Source organism: Akebia trifoliata, chromosome 15 (genome assembly GCF_017979445.1).
Source record: "Akebia trifoliata isolate Shusen 1 chromosome 15, ASM1797944v1, whole genome shotgun sequence".
Lineage (NCBI taxonomy): Eukaryota > Viridiplantae > Streptophyta > Magnoliopsida > Ranunculales > Lardizabalaceae > Akebia > Akebia trifoliata.
Genome location: NC_141389.1, coordinates 3,773,229 through 3,795,894, shown reverse-complemented (window position 1 = coordinate 3,795,894; position 22,666 = coordinate 3,773,229). Strand labels below are relative to the sequence as shown.

The 22,666-nt window shown below is 33.9% G+C and overlaps 2 protein-coding genes across 2 annotated transcripts; both read right to left on the bottom strand.

Annotated features, from left to right (window-relative positions):
- Positions 1-1,164: 1,164 nt before the first annotated feature.
- LOC147383975 (glucan endo-1,3-beta-glucosidase-like) lies at positions 1,165-3,452 on the bottom strand. The gene is made up of 2 exons (XM_086426245.1): positions 3,295-3,452; positions 1,165-2,271 (listed from the first exon to the last, which is right to left on the bottom strand). The coding sequence occupies exons 1-2, from the start codon at positions 3,413-3,415 to the stop codon at positions 1,328-1,330; spliced, it is 1,065 nt and encodes a 354-aa protein (XP_086282371.1). The 5' UTR covers positions 3,416-3,452; the 3' UTR covers positions 1,165-1,327.
- A 16,555-nt stretch (positions 3,453-20,007) lies between these two features.
- Positions 20,008-22,134, bottom strand: LOC147383974 (glucan endo-1,3-beta-glucosidase-like). Its single transcript, XM_086426034.1, has 2 exons — positions 22,039-22,134; positions 20,008-20,966 (listed from the first exon to the last, which is right to left on the bottom strand). Exons 1-2 carry the CDS (start codon positions 22,124-22,126, stop codon positions 20,023-20,025), a joined length of 1,032 nt encoding a protein of 343 aa, XP_086282160.1. The 5' UTR covers positions 22,127-22,134; the 3' UTR covers positions 20,008-20,022.
- Between the last annotated feature and the right edge of the window lie 532 nt (positions 22,135-22,666).

Here is a 22,666-nt window from a genome sequence, read left to right as displayed (position 1 = left end):
CTACTCTCAACACCTCACTCTCAACTCAACTCAATCTTCCACAACTTCAAGCAAGTCCAAGTCAACTCAAGGGAAGACATATTTGAAGATCAACTCAAGGACAAGGTGGATTCAACAAAAGGAACTCCCCCTCCACATCCCCTCTTCTACATTCCCCTTTCCTACACACTTGCACACACCCCCATGGGTTAAATCACCAAAGGGCCCCTTCTTCATAAGGGTGCCCTTAGTGATTGAAACCAACATTGAAAATCCCTCACCCTTGAGGGCACACATCAAGTTTTTCTTTGATTTTATTTCTTTTTTTATTTTAAGAAAACCGAATCCGAGGTTACCACATTGTGTGGGTGGAGTAGGGTGCCTAACACCTTCCCTACTCCATAAATGGACCCCCTACCTTGAATCAAGGTTGGACCGTGCTCTATCCATATGTGAGTCATCAAATGTCTAAACGACATGTTTTTCCAAAAATATAAATTCGGGTGACCATTCACGCCCAATCCCCAATTTGAATGGTGGCGACTCCAAAACACCCCAAAGTGGAGGGATGTTTTAAAAATGTTTAAAATCCCGTGTCCACAGGTACATTTCAGTTAATCTGGAAAATAAATTTTTTAAAAAATATTTGTTATCATGTTTGACAATTAATTGATAAATCATCGATTCAACTATTTAATAGTTAATCTCTTATATGTGAAATTTTTGGATGAAATTTGGAGAATTTTGTTACCTGGTTTGGAATATGCCTGGAATAAAGGTATTTCTAATCCAAAGCCAAACCCAAGGATTAAGAAAATATTGAATGAGACATATTCTTCAAACTTTTATGAAAAGAGTCGGTGATAAAATGACTCCCCCACGTGGCATACTCAATCGACTCTCCTAACATGACATATGCTAGATCACATAAATAGACAATAGATCTTTACTCCTTGGGATACAAGACCACACATCCCCATAAATATGTGTAGTTGTGTATACCGAGGAGTAAAGATCTACGGTTATAACACATGTCACGTGAGGGAGTAGATTGAGTATGCTATGTGGTGGAGTCATTTTATCACGGTTCTTATGAAAAATAGACAATCCTATCAGATCTAGATATATTAAAAGTTCTTAGCAAATTGATACCAATTTAATACGAATCCAACTCAAAATCCAATCGACAAAACAAAGACACACCATGACATTATCAAGTATTATTAACTCTTTAATAAGATAACTAGACCTTTAATAGGCATATTGGAGAAATGTTTTCCTTCCCCCCTACTGCCATAGATAAGACAGTTCTTATTCATATACTAATACACGTTAATCTTTCTCTTAATTAACTGAAATTGATCGGGTATACAGGTTGCCTATTTGGAAAAAAGAGTCCAAAATTTTGCTCAATCCCCGCGCTCTTTCCATTCTCATTGAACATGGCAAACACATAAGTGTCTATAGGCCTTCCCGACCTCTTCGGTGTACCTCTTTTCACATGGTTGATCAAATTCTGGTTGTAGGTTCGCGCATTATCGATTGATGCAGCAGCACCACCAGCAGAAGGCCATCCACTCTCCGATATAACAATTTCTAAAGCCGATCCCCCAGCCTTCTCTAGAGCAGAGTAGAGAGCATCGACAATAGCATCAAAGAGATTTCGATATTGAAATTGACCATCTTGATTAACTATGTTAGATCTGAATAAAGCATAATCAAGAGGAACACTTGAGGGATTACCGACGTGACTGAAGTATGGGTACACATTGGCTAAAAGTGGCGCTCGGTTGTTTACTAAGAATGTTATGATTGGGTTGATAAATGATCGCACGCTGTCTTTGAAGGCACCTCGCGATGGTGGATAGGATTCCCCAAGAAGACCTGTGTCAATTGCGGTAGACACCTTGATTTGGTTTTGTAGGCCAGCTGATACAATTGCATTGTAAATGTTTCGCATTGCAGGCAAGATATTTGCAGCGTTCGGATCACTAGGATTTACTTCATTACCAACAGCAATGTATTTGAACCTTACATTAGAATAGTCCCTTATATTTCTCTGGACCCAAGTATTAGCGGCGGAAGCATCAGATGCGTAACGTCGAAGGTCTGAATTTGGCACGCCAATTATGACTTCAATGTTGGATCCTCTAAGGGCTTGCAGAGTTCCTTGGTCTGGATCGTAAATTCTCATCTTGGCTATGTTCCTTGATTTATATAGTTCGACAACTTGTTGTTGTGATGGTAAATTGTTCCCTAGCCTTCCGTAACAAACTCCAATGGATTGTACACCTTCATCAAATCAACGAAGAATTAGAAAACTTTGAATTCCCAATAAAAATGTGTGAGTACACATATATATGGGCTAGGTTCCATGACTCATGAACAATGACTTATATTGGTTAAAAAACACATGACCCCAAACATTAAAACATAAAATACAACGGTTGTTACTTGTCCTTGGGATAAGTATCTCTGAGATATGTATTATTAGGATACACATAAATCCCAACCATTGGATTTCATGTTTACACAGTCGGGATCATGTATTTTCATACGAGTCATATATTCTTCACGAGTCACAAAAACTTGACCCATATATAGGTATATGGGTCGTGAAGACTTTGTCTATAATCCCACCTTCACTATGTCAATGGCAATAAACATATATTTATGAGATTTAATCCTGGGTTAGCAATTTTTAGCTGTTGGATTTGAACATTTCTTTTGTCAACAGCTTTAGAAATACGCCCAAAGTGGATTCCAAACCCATAATGAAAAAAATGTCAAATCTTTTGGACAGAAAACTATAGTATGATTGTTGGGTCATAGTCCCACTGTGACTATTGACTTCTAGGCGCATCGTGTGGCAAGAAAACTTGTTTTAGAGGTTACCCCGAGTATTGGGGTGTACCGGCTATAACTGGTTTTCCCTCCGCTAAGGTGCTCCCAGATGGGTTAGTGAAGCTATAACCGCTGTTCTGTTCCTATAGAATAGGAATGGTATCTACTTGACACATTTTGGTTGGCGATTAAAACACATTAGGCTCTTATCCAAGCCGTTTTCTATATTACATGCAACAAGACGTATTTAATCTCCAACCAAAACATGCCATGTAGACATCATATGTTGCTATAGGAACATTTTGGTTGGAGTTTAAAATACATTGGGCTCCTATCCAAGCCATTTTCTATATTGCATGCAAAATAATGTATTTAATCTCCAACCAAAACATGCCACGTAGACGCTTGATGGCTACTCTACACCAAATAGTGACATAAACATATATGAGAGAGAGAGAGAGAGAGAGAGACTTGTAAATTCTAAGCTTGCCATTAGCAGCCCTAGAAGAAGAAGCATAGCAGCCATGGAAGGGTTGTTAGTATTATAAAATGTAGCCATTGAGAAGAAGTTATAATTGTCTATGTATCTCATCACCACTACCTCTTGAACCCTTTATATAGGGAGAGAAATGGATCCAATATTGAAGAGATAAGAGGTCCCACACCAGTTACCAGTCAAACACTCCATAGAAACTACAACCTTTATCATCTTAATCACCACTTGACTCAATTCATTTCTATCCATCCACATATGGTCAAGTCATTGATACCTATCCCTTTTTTTCCTCCATTTTGAAAAGTATGGGTCTTGAATTCTTTCTTGTATTTATGTTTGGTTACAATTTTCAGTACTCCTTTGGAGCATTGAGAATAATACCACCTATGAGATCCATTCGATTCATCAATCAAGTTCAATCCGTGGTGAGCGTGGCTGTATCATGAATAGCCCACTATTGATGGTTCAAATCCCCCAATGGGATCACCTAAAAAACAAAAATAGAGTGTGAGGATATCTAGCCATCGTATTTTGTCATTTGGGCCACCTTTATTTGTTTTGTTCATTGCAGTCAAGAATCTACCTAACAATTATTTGCAGATCGAGAAAAATCCAAGTCAATGGAAGTGGAGAACCAACTATAATACAAGATTAATATTAATAGTCGTCTAGATGCATTCCAACTAGCTAGATCAAATCAAACCAATTATTGAATAGAATTAATAATGGTAAAAAAAATAAAAATAAAAATGAATGGAAAATACTTAAAGGGCCATAGAGGAGGGACTTTTTTCTAAATCGTCCCTATGTTTGAGCAGTCTCTTAATAATCCATTTAGTAAACTTTTTTTCTTTTTTCTGAATAGTCAGTGGATCTTATATTACTCTCACATTTCTCACGATTAAATGCCTTAACTGTTAGAATGCATCATTTTCATAAATAAATAAATTGAATTTTTAGCATCTCAATCAAGTTTCAAAAACACCATTTCATCGGGAAGTATTTAAGATGCAAGAAGAAGTCATTTTCAAGGGTTTGTTCATATATTTTGAAGATGTATGTAAAAAAATTAAGATTTTGCATTTTTCTTTTCTTAATTTTTGAATGAAAATCGATCAAGAATAGTTCTTTTGAATTGAAATATATTTTAGGCAAAAAAAATTAGAAAATTGAAAATGGGTGAGTTTTACTAGTATCGAGTTCAACAATAAATAATGGTTAACTCGACAATAAAAAATGTGAACTTGCACTAAATAAAAAAGCATCCAATTTAACAATAAATAAAAAGTGATCACGAACTCAACAACAAATAAAAAAGTGGTGAGTTCGCTAGTAATGAGGGACCATTAAGAAATAAAAAATTTACTAAATGTCATATCAAACTAATGGTCAAAATTTAGGGATTATTTAGAAATAAATACTTTCGTAAGGATCCTTTTATGTAATTTTCCTAACAATTTATCTCTGCCAAACCTACAAACGGGTTCAATCAAGGGTGACCAACCAAAAATATTTAATTCTAATCCACAAACCAAGCAACATAGTTAAAGGTGGACCAAATATTACTAAAATGGATCGGGTCTATTGGGTATTTGGATATCGGGTTGGAATCTTGGTGGATGAATTGTCCACCAAAAGGTGGCCACATACTTAATTGAAAAGTCTTTAAAACGTGGTTCAAAACCCGTGATTTATGGTGGATATGCACGGAATATTGATGGCGTCCCTATTAAAGGACAAAAGTCAAATATATATATTTAAAAGAGTCCTTTAAAACGGTGTAACGGTAGATATAGAAATTACGTTACGTGACCCACAACTTATATTATAAAAAAAAAAAAAAAAGGAGTCATTCTGGCTTGGCCTCAATTTGAAATCTCATTTTGCAGTTCTTTTTTTTTTTCTTTTTTCCCATAAAGTGTACGGAAATCATAGATGAAGGTTCCATACATTTTCATGTCAAGAAGTGCGATATGAGGTTCTTGCCTGAAGTCACTTCAATATTATTCTAAAATTAAAAAAGGGACAACATGTCAAGAAGTGCGATACGAGATTCTAACTTGAACTCACTTCAATATTATTCTAAAATTTAAAAAAAGGATAATCAACCCAAAAACCTATTTTTTGAAAATATATACTAAAAAGTTCCTTATGAAAAAATCTGAACTCTTTAGTTGTCATTTTATCAAATATTGGTCTAAAAAGGATTTTTTAAACGAAAATGCAGCAAATTACCCTTTCAACAAATTTTGAGGGTTAGAGAAACATGTTTATTTAAAAATATTTAAGTAATCCCATATTTTAAAATTAATGGCATATCCCTGACCAAGGTCATCCGTCGTATAATAATAAATAAATAAATCATTGTTTTCTCTATCCAAAATTAGTGTTTTTAACTTACATAGATGATGATGATGAAAGAGATGAGTATGATTATCATCAACATCTAATTAATTTGATCTATGTATGGTAGATTTACTAAAAAAATATAAATAATTTTAAATAATTAAAATATTATTTTAAAATTCGACTTTAATGTTCATGGAATTGATTCAACTAAAAAAATAACAAGTCTACTCAAATGAGTCAAATAAAATTAAATTGAATTTATAGATAGATTTTAATAAATAAAAATATATTTTTTATTTTTCACAAAAATATTAATAACCAAATAATTGGTCAATCTTTTTTTATTTGATTCGGTATATTTTTAGATTAAATCACTTTGTAAAGTTGTTAAAAGGGTATTTCAAGTATTTTTCTTAAAAAATCTTCAATAGATCCTTAATAGGTGATTACTTTATTAAATAAGACTTAAATAGTCCGTATTCTTTTCTAAGGAACTAATCAGTACATATTTTCAATAAAGAGTCCTTCACAATCATTGCCCCCCCCCCCCCCCAAAAAAAAAAAAAAAAAACAGGTTCCTGGGAAAGTTTGAACTAATCCTCAAAAAGCAAATTGAGAATTTAGTTGACTTAAGTTTTAAGAAAAGAGTCGTGATAATCTGACATAAGCCCCCATCATAGAATCGTAAATCATATCCTCAAGATACATAATAAAATGATTTATGATTAATTACATGTACCCCAAGGCAAATAATCTATGGTTCTATGATGAGGGCGTAGGGGGTCATATGTTAGAAGGAGTGTCAAAAATCATTATTCATTTCTGCATCCTCCCCCCCAATATGCCCCCATTACAAAAGTGTAGATCATTTGCCTCAACATACATAGAACCATAAATTTCGTATGTATTCCCAAGCAAAATATCTACGGTTCTATGATGGGGTGTATGTCAGAGGGGAGCATCAGATTATCACGACTCTTAAGAAATAATACAACATCTAGACTTTGTAAATATAAAATTTCTCGAGATATGTATTATTCAGGAGGTTTAAAATTCCAACCATTAAATGTTGTATATACAGGACCAAGATCGTGTGTTTTTTTTTGAGTCCATCGAATCCGACTCTTCTATTTATTATCCTTCATCTTGATCTCTTCTCATTATTACAATGGAAGAAGATTGAATAAGTGTTCGTGGACATAAAAATTTGAAAGACTAAAAGGCCTTGATATTTAAATTTAATTTTTTGTTAAGACGGATAAAATTACCATCCCACAATCATTAATGGCCAAACGAGCAAGTTTTCTAAAATTATTAAATTAAATAATATTATCTTCAAAATAATCTTAATTAATGTTTTTAAATTACAAAAACACAAATGCTAATAATAATAAGAAGAAGAAGAATCAAGGTCAAGTAATGTAGGAGTTTGAAACACATCGAACTCCTAAGCAAGCCATTTTCTATATAGCATGCAATCCAGTGTGTTTAATCTCCAACCAAACCGTGCACAGAGATGGTGTATGTTATTATAGGAATTGGACACTTCTCTAGTCCATGACTCTAATGATAGCAATTGAGTCTGAATTATGCACATCTAGGGAGAATGGTGAAAACCACATGCCCACATCTCAAAACGTGTCACATTTATATTTCAATTAAAGCTCTAAAAATGTTATTCCTTTATTTAAAACAAAAATTAATCTGTTTATCCGATTTAATATGATAAACTCATCGTAAGATATATGTATAATCCAAAATTAAGCTTATTCCATCAACTTCACAATACGAGATATATAATCACTTGAAATTTGTGTACAAGTCGGATATGTATATTCTTTAAAAAAAATTGGATAAATAATTGAATATGGATATCCTTGAAAATAGTGCGTAACAAATAAGATACAGATATCCAAATATAGAGATGGATATGGATGTATGCTTCATCCGACCCACACTTGACCCATTGCAAGCCCCAAACAAAGTTAAACGGGCTGTCATTCAATTAAAAACTTAAGGGTATCTCAAATATTTACCAAATGTAAAGGGGTTTTTAAATCATTAAACCTAACTCCGCCCTTGGGTTGGATGGTCTAAAAAGTATATTTATTCTATTACTATTACTATTATAACTAGAAGGTGGCATGTGCAAAGGCACATATATCTTAACAGCGAATTTGTAATTTAAAATATTAATTGTATAGGATATTTTTCATAGGGCATTAGAAGCTAACATGTGGCAGATTGGAATTAGGAAAGATTAAAAGGTTATGAGGTTTTCTATCTGAGTCCAATGAAGCAAGCGCTATCAAATAGGACGGATCACATCTCGAAAAGGGGTAAACCTCAAAGGATCGAGAAAATAGAATGGGACATATGACAGATAGGATTGGTCAGTCAAATCCTTGAAAATCAAGGATATGGTAGAGACAAATCCGGAAGATCTCTATTTTAAAGGGAATAGCCCCAAAATAGAAATGGAATCTAGACTACATACATTCCTAATAAAAACACAGCCTACTAAAACAATTTAAGATGGACTTGGAAATTAAGAGGATCAAAAGGGATCCTAGGGTTCAAACCCTATAAATACATGGGTAATGTTAAAATTCTACAACACAACCTAGTAAGGCTTAAAATCTTACTATGTTAGTAAGACTTAACCCATTTCAAGCTCTTCAATATTTATATTAAATTAAGTTAACTTTATTTAACCTCATCTTCAATTCATCATTTTGTATCTCACCTTAATTCATTGTTAAAAAATAAAAAATTCTAATATTTTTCGACGAAAAATCCCATCATTTTCTTCTTAAAATTTTTTATCTTATTTATATTAATATATATATATATTTTAAGGTTGTAGACCGGGTAAAAATACCCAAAAGCCAGAAATTACTACTTTTGGGAAGAGAAATAAAAAAGCTTTTGGTTTCAGGTTAAAATTGAGTGTATTAAGATCATTTTGAATTAGTGAATTAGAAAAGACCAAAGTCAAGGGCATTTAGGCTTTTAGTGAATATTTGGTATACTGGCAGTGTTTCAAAAATTGATAAGATTGGCCTTTGACATGGTCTTTTCTCAGAGACTAATGATAAATATCGTAAATGCTTTTTTCTTCAAACTCTTAATCGAATGCGCTTGAATTTTCTCTCATAAATCAATCATTTTCAAGCACTTCATCATAGCCAATTAATTATCATTTGTCCCCCCTCCCCCTTCCCCTTCCCCTTCCCCTTCCTTGAAAGAAAATCATGGCTTCGCCCCAACACACTAAAAGTACATGCTCTTCTCCCTTAAAAATCCTATACTATTTTTCTTAAATCTGATGTGGGCGTCTGAGAGGTGTTGTTATAAGAACACATAAAAGCATTAAAGGTAAAGATCGCTAGGTGTTGTGACAAATCTCGAGGTAGTCAAAGTTTGTGTATCTACATTAATTAAATGGATTTTAAAGATTACATAGAAAAATGATATTTTTGTGAGTTTGAAAAATAACCAACCTAATTATTGGATCTTGGATTGCAATTTTCTTGGTTTTGGACCAATATGACCCTAATTGTATTAAGTTGAAAAGTAATGATGGGGCATTTGAGGGTTCAAAATTTTGGTGTCCAACAACTTCGTCTTCTCTCATTCTAATAAAAAGGATGAGAAAAGCTAATATTGTAAACGAAAATCCACATTATTTAATTTTTCGAATTACAAAAATTCTTGCATTACATTAAATGTACACTACATTGTAGAAAACTAAAATTATTGAAAATTCTTGGATGATCATTGCATGAATTATTTTATTTTTAATATATAGCGATAGTATATATCATTGCTATTGATTTGAGGTTTGTTGTTTTATATTTTTTCTATTTAAACTCCAAACATCATCTGAGAAATTTGCCAAAATAGTATAGTCTTATTGGCAATTTTGTACGAGCAATCAAACAAAAACAATTCCAAGCTATAATCCTAGAGAGGTTGACGAATTGAATGAGGATGGTCTTGAAAAACCAAATCAAAATGCAAGTAGATTTTACAAAATGTTGAAGGATGCCAAGAATGAGTTATAACTGGATTGTACTAAATTCTCGAAATTATCTTTCATTGTCAAGTTGTTACACTTGAACTGTCATAATGGATGGTGTAACAAATCATTTGACATGTTGCTTGAGTTGTTAAAAAATGTACTACCTATTGGTAAACAATTGCCTAAGAATCACTATGAATCGAAGAAGATGCTTCGAGATCTGGTCTACATTATATGAAGATAGTTGCATGCCCGAATGACTACATGTTATACTAGAAGGAACATAAAACCACAAATGCATCTGTTGTATGTGGTGAGTCTAGGTGGAAATTGATTCGATGCTAGTCAACTGAGGAACCTTCTAATTCATCTAAAAAATAAAATAAAAACTCGTAAAGATTTTGCGTCATTTTCCATTGAAACCAAGGTCTAAGAGGTTATTTATATCTTAAAAAACAACTGAAAACATGAAATGGCACATCAATGGTTGTACAAAAGACGAGATGATGAAGCATCCAACAGACTCAATGATGTGGGAAGCTTTAGATAAGGGTTATCTGACATTTGGTTCTAAACCTCTTAATATAAAACTTGGATTAACAAGTGATGGCTTCACTTTTTTCAATTACATGAGTACTCCTCACAGCACATAACATGTTATTCTAGAAGGTAAATCGACATAATATGTTATTTTCTTTTACAGATAACATGAGGGGTATTAAACATTATCCATGAAGGTATATCGACGTATTAGTGTCTCTATTAAAAAAAATATATGATAATTAATTTGTTTAGTTTGTTGTAACGGGACCACAATTTAGGTTTAGGCCTAACTTAATTTTGTGAACTTGGATATTTTCGTATTCGAGGTCCAAAATTAGCAAATGAGGTTTGTAGGGAACGAAATCAATTGCAATAGTTCCATATAGTGAAAACAAATTTGGAGGAATTAACGGTATCGTTTACGGAGTTTCGATTTGTAACCGGGACCTTAGTTTAAGTTTATGCCAAATATAATTTAGTCAACATAGATATTTTCGGGTTTGAGGTCCCAAATGGGCAAACGATATCCGAATGGACCAAAACAAATTTCTATAGATGCTTATAATTAAAACAAACCTATAGGAATTGACGGCATCATCATCGGAGTTCTATTTTGTAACTGAGACCCAGTTTAATTTTAAGTCAAACATAAGCTTATAAACTTAGAAATTTTAGGTTTCGATGTCTAAAATGAGCAAATGAGATCTTAATGGAATGAAACCAATTTTTCTATAGTTTTGTATTATGAAAATAAACCTGTAGAAACTGATAGCATTGTTATCGAAGATCTAGTTAGTAATTGGGGACCAATTTTAGGTTTGCGCTAGATATGCTCACAAACTTAGATATTTTCGATTTCAATGTCCAAATTTGGCAAACGAGATCCGAATGGAATGAAACTAAATTATATAGATTCGTATAGTGATAACAAATTTGTAGGAACTGACAACATCGTTATTGGGGTTTCAATTTGTAATCGAGACCCCGACTTAGGTTTAAGCCAAACAAATGCTTATAAACTTAGAACTTTTTAGTTTCAATATCCAAAATGGGCAAACGAGATCTGAATGGAATGAAACCAATTTCTATTGTTCCGTATAGTGAAAAAAAATCTATAAAAGTTGGTACCATCATTATTGGAATGTCAGTTTGTAACCAGGACCCCATGTTAGGTTTAAGCCAAACATAATTTCGTAAACTTAGATATTTTCATATTCAAGGTTTAAAATGACCAAACGAGATCCGAATGAACGAAACAAATTTTTATAATTTCGTATAGTTAAAAAAAACCGATAGGAACTAATGGCATCGTCATCAGAGTTTTGATTTGTAACTGAGACTTGATTTAGCTTTAAGCCAAACATATACTTACAAACTTAGAAATTTTTGGTTTTGATGTCCAAAATGGGAAAACGATATCCAAATGGAATGAAACCAATTTCTTTAGTTCCGTATTGTGACAACAAACTTCTAAAAATTGACGACATCATCATCAGAAGTCTAGTTTGTAATCGGGATCTGATTTTAGATTTAGGATGAACATTGCTCACATACTTAGATATTTTCGGGTTCGAAGTTCAAAATTGGCAAACGAGATCCGAATGGAGCAAAACTAATTTCAATAGTTTCATATAGTGAAAAAAAAATCTGTAGGAACTGACAACATCGTTATTGGGGTTTTGATTAGTAATTGGAATCCCGATTTAAGTTTAGGCCAAACATATGCTTATAAACTTAGAAATTTTCGGTTTCAATGTCCAAAATGGGTAAATGAGATTCGAATTCTTTAGTTCTGTATTGTGAAAATAAACTTTTAGAAACTGGTGGCATCGTCATCGGAGGTCTAGTTTGTAACCGGGACCCGATTTTAGGTTTAGGCTAAATATATTCTCACAAACTTAGATATTTTCGGATTCGAGACCCAAAATTGGCAAACGAGATCTAAATGGAACGAAAATAATTTATGTAGTTTCGTATAGTGAAAACAAATCTATAGGAATTGACAACATCATTATTGGGGTTTCAGTTTCTAATCGGGACCACGTTTAGGTTTAGGCCAAACATAAGTTTATAAAGTTAGAAATTTTCAGTTTCAATGTCCAAAATAGGCAAACAAGATCCGAATGGAATGAAACTAATTTCTATAGCTCCATATATTGAAAAAAATATTCTAAGAACTTGTGCCACGTTATTGGAGTACCAGTTTGTAACTGGGACCCCATGTTAGGTTTAGGCCAAACATAATTTTGTAAACTTAGATATTTTCAAATTCTGGGTCTAAAATGGCAATAAGATATCCAAATGAATGAAACAAATTTCTATAGTTTCGTATATTTGAAACAAACCTATAGGAACTAATGGCATCATCATTGGAGTTCTAGTTTATAACTGAGACCTGATTAGTTTTAAGCCGAACATATGCTTACAAACTTAGAAATTTTCGATTTTGACGTCCAAAATGGGAAATCGAAATCTGAATGGAACGAAACTAATTTCTTTAGTTTTGTATTGTGAAAACAAACTTTTAGAAACTAAAAGCATCATCATCGAAGGTCTAATTTGTAATCAGGACCTAATTTTAGGTTTAGGCTAAACATATTCTTACATAGTTAGATATTTTCAGGTTCCAGACCCAATATTGGCAAACGAGATCCAAATGGAATGAAACTAATTTTTATAATTTCGTATGATGAAAATTTTTTTGTAGGAACTAATGGCATTGTTATTGTGGTTTCAATTTCTAATCAAGACCCCGGTTTAGGTTTAGGCCAAACATAAGTTTATAAAGTTAGAAATTTTCGGTTTCAACGTCCAAAATAGGCAAACAAGATCTGAATGGAATGAAACTAATTTCTATAGATCCATATAGTGAAAACAAAATTTTGGGAATTAGCGCCATGTTATTGGAGTACAGTTTTGTAATCGGGACCCCATGTTAAATTTAGGCCAAACATACTTTCGTAAACTTGTATATTTTAAGATTCGAGGTCTAAAATGGTCAAACGAGATCCAAATGGAACGAAACAAATTTCTATAGTTCTGTATAGTTAAACCAACATATAGGAACTGGCGACATCATCATCGGAATTCTAATTTGTAACTAGGACTCGGTTTAGTTTTAAGCCAAACATATGCTTATGAAGTTTGAAAATTTTGATTTCGATGTCCAAAATGGGCAAATGAGACCTGAATAGAACGAAACCAATTTTTATAGTTCTGTATTATGAAAACAAACCTTTAGAAACTAATGGCATCGTCATCGAAGCTGTAGTTAGTAATCGGGACCCGATTTTAGGTTTAGGCTAAACATATGCTCACATCTTCGGGTTCGAGGCCCAGAATTGGCAAACAAGATCCGATTGGAACGAAACTAATTTCTATAATTTTGTATAGTAAAAAAAAAACTGTAAGAACTAATAGCATCATTATTGGGATTTCGATTTGTAATCGGAATCCCGATTTAAATTTAAGCCAAATATATGCTTGTAAACTAAGAAATTTTCGATTTTAATGTCCAAAATGGGCAAACGAGATCCGAATGAAATGAAACCAATATCTATAGCTCTGTATAGTGAAAACAAATTTGTAGGAACTGACGCCATCATTATTGGAGTTCTAGTTTGTAACCGGGGCCCGGGTAAGGTTTAAGCCAAAGATAATTTTGTAATCTTAGATATTTTCATATTCAATGTCTAAAATAACCAAACGTGATCCGAATGGAACGTAACAAATTTTTATAGTTCCTTATAAGTAAAACAAACCTATTAAAAGCTCATGGAATTGTCATTGGAGTTCTGGTTTGTAAGTAGGACCCGATTTAGTTTTATGCGGAACGTATTCTTGCAAGTTTAGAAATTTTTGATTGCAATGTCTAAAATGGGAAACGAGATATGAATGGAACGAAACCAATTTCTATACTTCTGTATAGTGAAAACAAACCTATAGGAACTGACAGCATCATCATCGAAGTTCTGGCTTATAATCAAAATCTGATTTACTTTTAGGCTAAACATATGCTTACAGACATAGAAATTTTCGTTTTGTACGAAATGTTGAAGGATGCCGAGAATGGGTTATAATTGGATTGCACTAAATTCTCGAAATTATCTTTTATTGTCAAGTTGTTACACTTGAAGTGTCATAATAGATGGAGTAGCAAATCAATCGACATGTTGCTTGAGTTGTTAAAAAATGTACTACCTATTAGTGAACAATTGCCTAAGAATCGCTATGAATCAAACAAGATCATTCAAGATCATGGTCTACATTACACGAAGATAGATACGTACCTAAATGATTGCATTTTATACTTGAAGGAACATAAGATTACAAATGCACGTGTGGTATGTGGTGAGTCTAGGTGGAAATTGGTTAGATGCTAGTTAACTAAAGAACTTTCTAGTTCATATAAAAAATACAAGAAAATAGCTACAAAGATTTTACGTCATTTTTCATTGAAACCAAGGTTTAAAAAGTTGTTTATGTCTTCGAAAATAACCAAGAACATAAGATGGCATGTCGTTGGCCGTACAAAAGACGAGGTGATGAGCATCCAACAGACTCAATGGCATGGGAAGTTTTAGATAAGGAGTATCTGACTTTTGGTTTTGAACCTCGTAATGTGAGACTTGGATTAGCAAGTGATGGCTTCACTCTTTCTAGTTATATGAGTACTCATCACAACATATATTGTTCTAGAAGGTAAATTGACGTAATATGTTATTTTCTTATACAGATAACAATAGGGGTATTAAACATCGCCCATGAAGGTAAATCGACGTATTAGTGTCTTTATTCAAAAAAAATACGATAATTAATTTTTTTTTTTTTAGTATGTTGTAACTGGACCACTATTTAGGTTTAGACCTAACATGATTTCATAAACTTAAATATTTTCAGATTCGAGGTCCAAAATTAGCAATTGAGATCTGTATGGAACGAAACCAACTTCTATAGTTCCATATAGTGAAAACAATTTTGTAGGAATTAACAGTATCATTATTAGAGTTTTGGTTTGTAACCAAGACCCTAATTTAGGTTTATGCCAAATATAATTTGGTAAACATAGATATTTTCGGGTTTGAGGTCCAAAATGGGCAAACGATATCCGAATGGACATAAACAAATTTCTATAGTTCCTTATAATTAAAACAAACCTATACGAATTGACGTCATCGGAGTTCTATTTTGTAATCAGGATCCGGTTTAATTTTAAGTCGAACATAAGCTTATAAACTTAGAAATTTTAAGTTTTGATGTCCAAAATGGGCAAACGAGATCCGAATGGAATAAAACCAATTTTTCTATAGTTTTGTATTGTGAAACAAACCTATAGAAACTGATAACATTGTTATCGAAGGTCTAGTTTGTAATCGGGAACCAATTTTAGGTTTAGATTGAACATATGCTCACAATCTTAGATATTTTCAGTTTCGATGTCCAAAATTGGCAAACGAGATCTGAATGGAACGAAACTAATTTCTATCGTTCCATATAATGAAAACAAATCTGTAAGAACTTACGACATCATTATTGGGATTTCGGTTTGTAATCGGAACCTCAATTTAGGTTTAGGCCAAACATATGCTTATAGACTTAGAAATTTTCGGTTTCAATATTCAAAATTGGCAAACGAGATCTGAATGGAATGAAACCAATTTCTATTGTTTTGTATAGTGAAAAAAAAAATCTATAGAAGCTGGCGCCATCATTATTGGGGTATCAGTTTGTAACGAGGACCCCATGTTAGGTTTAGGCCAAATATAATTTCATAAACTTAGATATTTTCATATTCAAGGTCTAAAATGATCAAATGAAATCCAAATGAACAAAACAAATTTCTATAGTTTCGTATAGTTAAAACAAACCTATAGGAACTAGCGGCATCATCATCGGAGTTCTGGTTTATAATTGGGATTTGATTTAGTTTTAAGCCGAGCATATGCTCATAAACTTAGAAATTTTCGGTTTCGGTGTCCAAAATGGGAAAATGAGATCTGGATGGAAAGAAACCAAATTCTTTAGTTCCGTTTTGTGAAAACAAACTTCTAGAAACTAACGGCATCTTCATCGGAGGTCTATTTTGTAATTGAGACCCGATTTTAAGTTTAGGAAAAATATTGCTCACATTCTTAGATACTTTTGGGTTCGAGGCCCAAAATTGGCAAATGAGATCCAAATGAAAAGAAACTAATTTCTATAGTTCCATATAGTGAAAAAAAAAATTTGTAGGAATTGATGGCATTGTTATTCGGGTTTTGGTTTGTAATCGGGACCCCAATTTAGGTTTAGGCCAAACATATGCTTATAGACTTAGAATTTTTCAGTTTCAATGTCCAAAATGGACAAACGAGATTCAAATGGAATGAAACCAATTTCTTTAGTTCCATATTGTGAAAACAAACGTTTAGAAACTGGTGGCATCGTCATCAGAGGTCCAGTTTGTAATCAGGACTCGATTTTAGATTTAGGCTAATCATATTCTCACATACTTAGATATTTTCGGGTTCGAGACCCAAAATTGGCAAACGAGATCTAAATAGAACAAAACTAATTTCTATAGTTTCGTATAGTGAAAACAAATATGTAGGAACTGGCGGCACTATTATTGAGATTTTGATTTCTAATCGGGACACCGGTTTATGTATATGCCAGACATAAGTTTATAAAGTTAAAAATTTTCAGTTTCAATGTCCAAAATAGGTAAATGAGATCCGAATGGAATGAAACTAATTTTTATAGTTCTGTATAAGGAAAAAAAATTTGTAGGAACTCGCGCCACGTTATTGGAGTATCTATTTGTAACCTGGGAGCCCATGTTAAGTTTAGGCCAAACATAATTTCGTAAACTTAGATATTTTCGGATTCGAGGTCTAAAATGGCCAAACGAGATCCGAATGGAACAAAACAAATTTTTATAGTTCTGTATTAGTTAAAACGAACCTATAAGAATTGGCGACATCATCATCAGAGTTCTTATTTGTAACTGGGACCGATTAATTTTTAGCCAAACATATGCTTACAAAATTTGAAAATTTTTATTTTGATGTACAAAATGGGGAAAACAAGATCCGAATGGAACAAAACCAATTTCTATAATTCTGTATTGTGAAAACAAACCTGTAGAAACTGATGGCATTGTCATCGGAGATCTAGTTTGTAATAGGGACCTGATTTTAGGTTTAGGCTAAATATATGCTTACATACTTAGATATCTTCGGGTTTGAGACCCAAAATTGCCAAACGAGATCCAGTAGGAATGAAACTAATTTATATAATTCCGTATAATAAAAATAAATCTGTAAGAGCTAACGGCATCATTATTGGGGTTTTGCTTTGTAATCGGGACCCCAGTTTAGGTTTAGGAGAAACATATGCTTATGAACTTAGAAATTTTTTATTTTAATGTCCAAAATCGGCAAACGAGATTTGAATGGAATGAAACCAATATCTATTATTTCATATAATGAAAACAAATTTGTAGGAACTAACACCATCATTATTGGAGTTCTGATTTGTAACCGGGATCCCAGGTAAGATTTAGGCCAAATATAATTTCTTAAACTTAGATATTTTCATATTTGAGGTCTAAAATAACCAAACATGATCCGAATGGAACGAAACAAATTTTTATAGTTCCTTATAGTTAAAACAAAACTTTTAGGAGCTAATGGAATTGTCATCAAAGTCCTTTGGTGATTTAAATAAGAATTGGTGTGTCATTAGTAAAAGTTGGTGTGGCAATAGCAACTCTCTTCTAAAAAAATGACTAAAATTGATATCGTGTGACCAGAATTATCAGTCAAAATTTACGTGACTAACCATAATCTAATAGTTAGTAATGCTCCCTCTGCGACTTACACTTCTAGGCACGTCGTGGGGTAGACCTTATTTTAGAAGTTACCCCATGTACTAGGGTAACCAAGTAACTGGTTATAACCGATTTTCCCTTCCCACACAATACACTTGTAGATATCCTGTGTGGTGGGAAAGCTTGTTTTAAAGGTGACCCCCATGTACTAGAGTAACCAACTATAGCCAGTTTTCCCTTCTCACACAGTAGTACACTTAGACGTCATGTGTGATAGGAGAGAGGTCACCCCAGGTACTAGGGTAACCAAGTAACCGGCTATAGCTCCCCCACACGGTCTATCAAAGAAAGAGAGAGAGAGAGAGTGACTTGTAAATTCTAAGCTAGCTAGTAGCAGTCCAAGAAGCAGCAGAATAGCAGCCATTGAGAAGTAGCTACAATTACTTATATATCTCATAATCACCACTACCCCTTGAACCTACTTTGTCAAGAGAGGCATATGTATTCGATGTGAGTCAGTGGATTCGCCAAATCTATACAAGGGGGCATATAAAGCTCTCGATCGAATCTGGTGGGTTGGGATTCTTCATTGGTCTTCAAATTTCATCGTCTAGAGAGAGAGATTGAGAGGTCCAAAATTAACAATTTCCCCATCAATCACTCCCTAGAAACTAAGACTTTCATCATCATAATTTCCATGTACATTCCATAATCTGTCCATCTTTCAAGTCTTGGGTCTCTCTCTCCCTTTTGAAAAGTCTTGGCGTCATGAAATCCTTTATTTTATGAGTAGTGTAATCTAATTTAGCCATGTGGCAACTCAATAGATTTACTTGACATGAAAGGCTTGGGAACCATGCTATCCTTGGGATACAAAACTACAGTTCCCATGAATAAGTACAGTTTTGTATCTTAAGGAGATCACATCTACGACTTCGGGCCGGTCATGTCAGGTAAATCAATTAAGTATGCCACACGCCTAAGTCAGATTATGAGGATTCTTATTTTTTTTATGTTTAATTAGACTTTAGATAATATATTCAGTACTTCTTTGGAGCATTGAGTATGATGCACTCCTTTGTATACAATACATTTGGTCCATGTGACTCATCAATCATATTCAATGGTGATTGAGGCCATTTATGACTAGTGATATCTAACAGTCGGATTCAATTATATGGTGGGGCTAAAAGTGATCAACGCCCAATATTCACCCGACCCAAGATCCGACAACATGAAGGACTTAGATCAGAATTATGTTTAGTCAAGAGTCAAAGTCTATGGGTCAAATTAAGTGGAGGGGGGGGGGGGGGGGGTTAAACCACTAGACCACCTTCGTTTAGGAAAAATGATGTTAATTTGAACAAATGCGGTTAGTTTTGTTTCTTCCCAAAATCTGTCTTTTTGTTTGTTCTTGAGATTTGAAGGTTAAAGTAGATGGCATTTTGAGATTAAAGGATAAAAATGTTACCATATTTGACGATTAATTGATAAATCATCAATCAATTTATTGATTCAACAATTTAATCTGTTGAATTCTTCTATGTAGACTTTTATAACTTTTTGGAAATTTTATGGAGAATATTGTGACTATAGTGTGATCTGGTTAGGAATATGGTCAGGATCACACCATAGTGAATATAGTCCAAAGCTAATCATCCAAGGATTAAGAACTTATTGAATCAAACATGCATATTTTTTTTTTTAACATTTATGAAAATAAACAATCCTACGAGGTCATAATAAATTAAAATTTCTTAGCAGATTGATACCAATTTAATACGGATCCAACTCAAAATCCAATAGACAAAACTAAGACACCATGACATTATCAAGTATCAACTCTTTATTAAGATAACCAGCCCTTTAATAGGCATATTTCCATTACATGTTTGGAGAAATGTTTTTCTTCCCCTTTACTGCCAGAGACAAGACAGTTCTTATTCACATACTAATACACGTTAATCTTTCTATTAATTAACTGAAATTGATCGGGTATACAGGTTGTCCATTTGGAAAAAAGAGTCCAAAATTTTGCTCAATCCCCGCACTCTTTCCATTCTCATTGAACATGGCAAACACATAAGTGTCTATAGGCCTTCCCGACCTCTTCGGTGTACCGCCTTTCACATGGTTGATCAAATTCTGGTTGTAGGTTCGCACATTGTCGATTGATGCAGCAGCACCACCAGCGGAAGGCCATCCACTCTCTGATATAACAATTTCTAAAGCCGATCCCCCAGCCTTCTCTAGAGCAGAGTAGAGAGCGTCGACAATAGCATCAAACAGATTTCGATATTGATATTGACCATCTTGATTAACTATTGTAGAACTGAATAAAGCATAATCAAGAGGGACACTTGAGGGATTACTGACGTGACTGAAGTAAGGGTACACATTGGCTAAAAGTGGTGCTTGGTTGGTTACTAAGAATGCTATGATTGGGTCGATAAATGGTCGCACGCTGGCTCCGAAGGCACCTGCCGATGGCGGATAGGATTCCCCCAGAAGACCTGTGTCAATCGCGGTAGACACCTTGATTTGATTTTGTAGGCCAGCTGATACAATTGCATTGTAAATGTTTCGCATTGCGGGCAATATATTTGCAGCGTTCGAGTCACTAGGATTTACTTCATTACCAACAGCAATGTATTTGAACCTTACATTAGAATAGTCCCTTATATTACTCTGGACCCAAGTATTAGCGGCGGAAGCATCAGAAGCTAGACGTTGAAGATCTGTATTTGGCACTCCGAGTATGACTTCAATGTTGGATCCTCTAAGGGCTTGTAGAGTTCCTTGGTCTGGATCATAAATTCTCATCTTTGCTATGTTCCTTGATCTATATAGTTCGACAACTTCTTGTTGTGATGGTAAATTGTTCCCTAGCCTTCCGTAACAAACTCCAATGGATTGTACACCTTCATCAAATCAACGAAGAATTAGAAAACTTTGAATTCCCAATAAAAATGCATGAGAGTACACATATATGGGCTAGGCTCCCATGACTCATGAATAATGACTTAGGTAAAAAAACACACGTCCCCAAACATTTACACATAAAATACAACGGTTGTTACTTGTCCTTGGGATAAGTATCTCTGAGATATGTATTATTAGGATACACATAAATCCCAATCATTGGATTTCGTGTTTACATGAATGGATCATGTATTTTCGTACGAGTCATATTTTCTTCATGAGTCACAGAAACCTGACCCCCATATACAGCTATATGGATCGTGAAGACTTTGTCTATAGTCCCGCCTTCACTATGTCAATGGCAATAAACACATATGTATGAGATTTAATCCTGGGTTAGCAACTTTTAGCTGTAGGATTTGAACTTGTCTACGGCTTTAGAAATATGCCCAAAGTGGATTCCAAACCCATGCATGATGAAAAAAATGTCAAATCTTTCGGACAGAAAATATCAATAATCAAAATTTATAAATATAAAAAACTATAATATGATTGTTTGGTTATACTCCTGCTGTGACTAATGACTTCTAGGCGCATTGTGTGGTAGGAAAACTTGTTTTAGAGGTTACCCTGAGTATTGGGGTGTACCGGCTATAACTGGTTCTCCCTCCGCCATATGGTGTGCCTAGAAGGGTTAGTGAAGCTATAATCAGTGTTCTGTTCCAATAGAATAGGAAAGGTGTCTACTTGACATGTTTGGTTGGAGTTTAAAACACAATGGGCTCTTATCCAAGCTGTTTTCTATAGTGCATGCAACAAAATGTATTTAATCTCCAACCAAAACGTACCATGTAGACATCGTATGTTGCTATAGGAACGTTTTGGTTGGACTTAAAAATACATTGGGCTCCTATCCAAGCCGTGTTCTATATTGCATGCAACACTATGTATTTAATCTTCAACCAAAACATGCCACGTAGACACTGTATGTTGCTTTAGGAACGGAATGCCGTTCTGGATTGCGACTCTACACCAAATAGCGACATAAACATGAGAGAGAGAGAGAGAGACTTGTAAATTCTAAGCTTGCCATTAGCAGCCCTAGAAGAAGAAGCATAGCAGCCATGGAAGGGTTGTTAGTATTATACAATGTAGCCATCAAGAAGAAGCTATTTAAATCATTTTCAATTAGTATATGAGAAGTCCCAATCAAGAGGCAATGTCATCAACAAAAATTGAACAGGGTGCGGGGTCAAACTATGGTTAGTTGTATAGTTGAAGAACTTGAAGATAAGATGAATGGTTTTAGGGAGTGGTTTTTTTTATTAGAAGTTGAAGAAAAGTATATTTAGATCATTTTCAATTAGTCTATGAGAAGGCCCAGCCAAGAGGCAATGTCATCAACAAAACTTAAAGGGGGTGTGGGGGCAAACTATGGTTACTTGTATTCTTGAAGAACTTGAAGATGAATGATTTTAAGGGGAAGTTCAGAGGTTCTTTCTATTAGAAGTTGAAGTAAAGGATATTTAGATCATTTTCAATTAGTATATGAGAAGGCTTGGCACTACGTGAAAATTGAAAAATTCGACAGAAAAAATTGATGGGCCAAGGCCCACAAATTTTAGAAATTGAATTTTGACTGTATAGGACCATCAAAATTCTTGATGTTCCCAGATTTGATAGCTTAGAACTGTCGAAT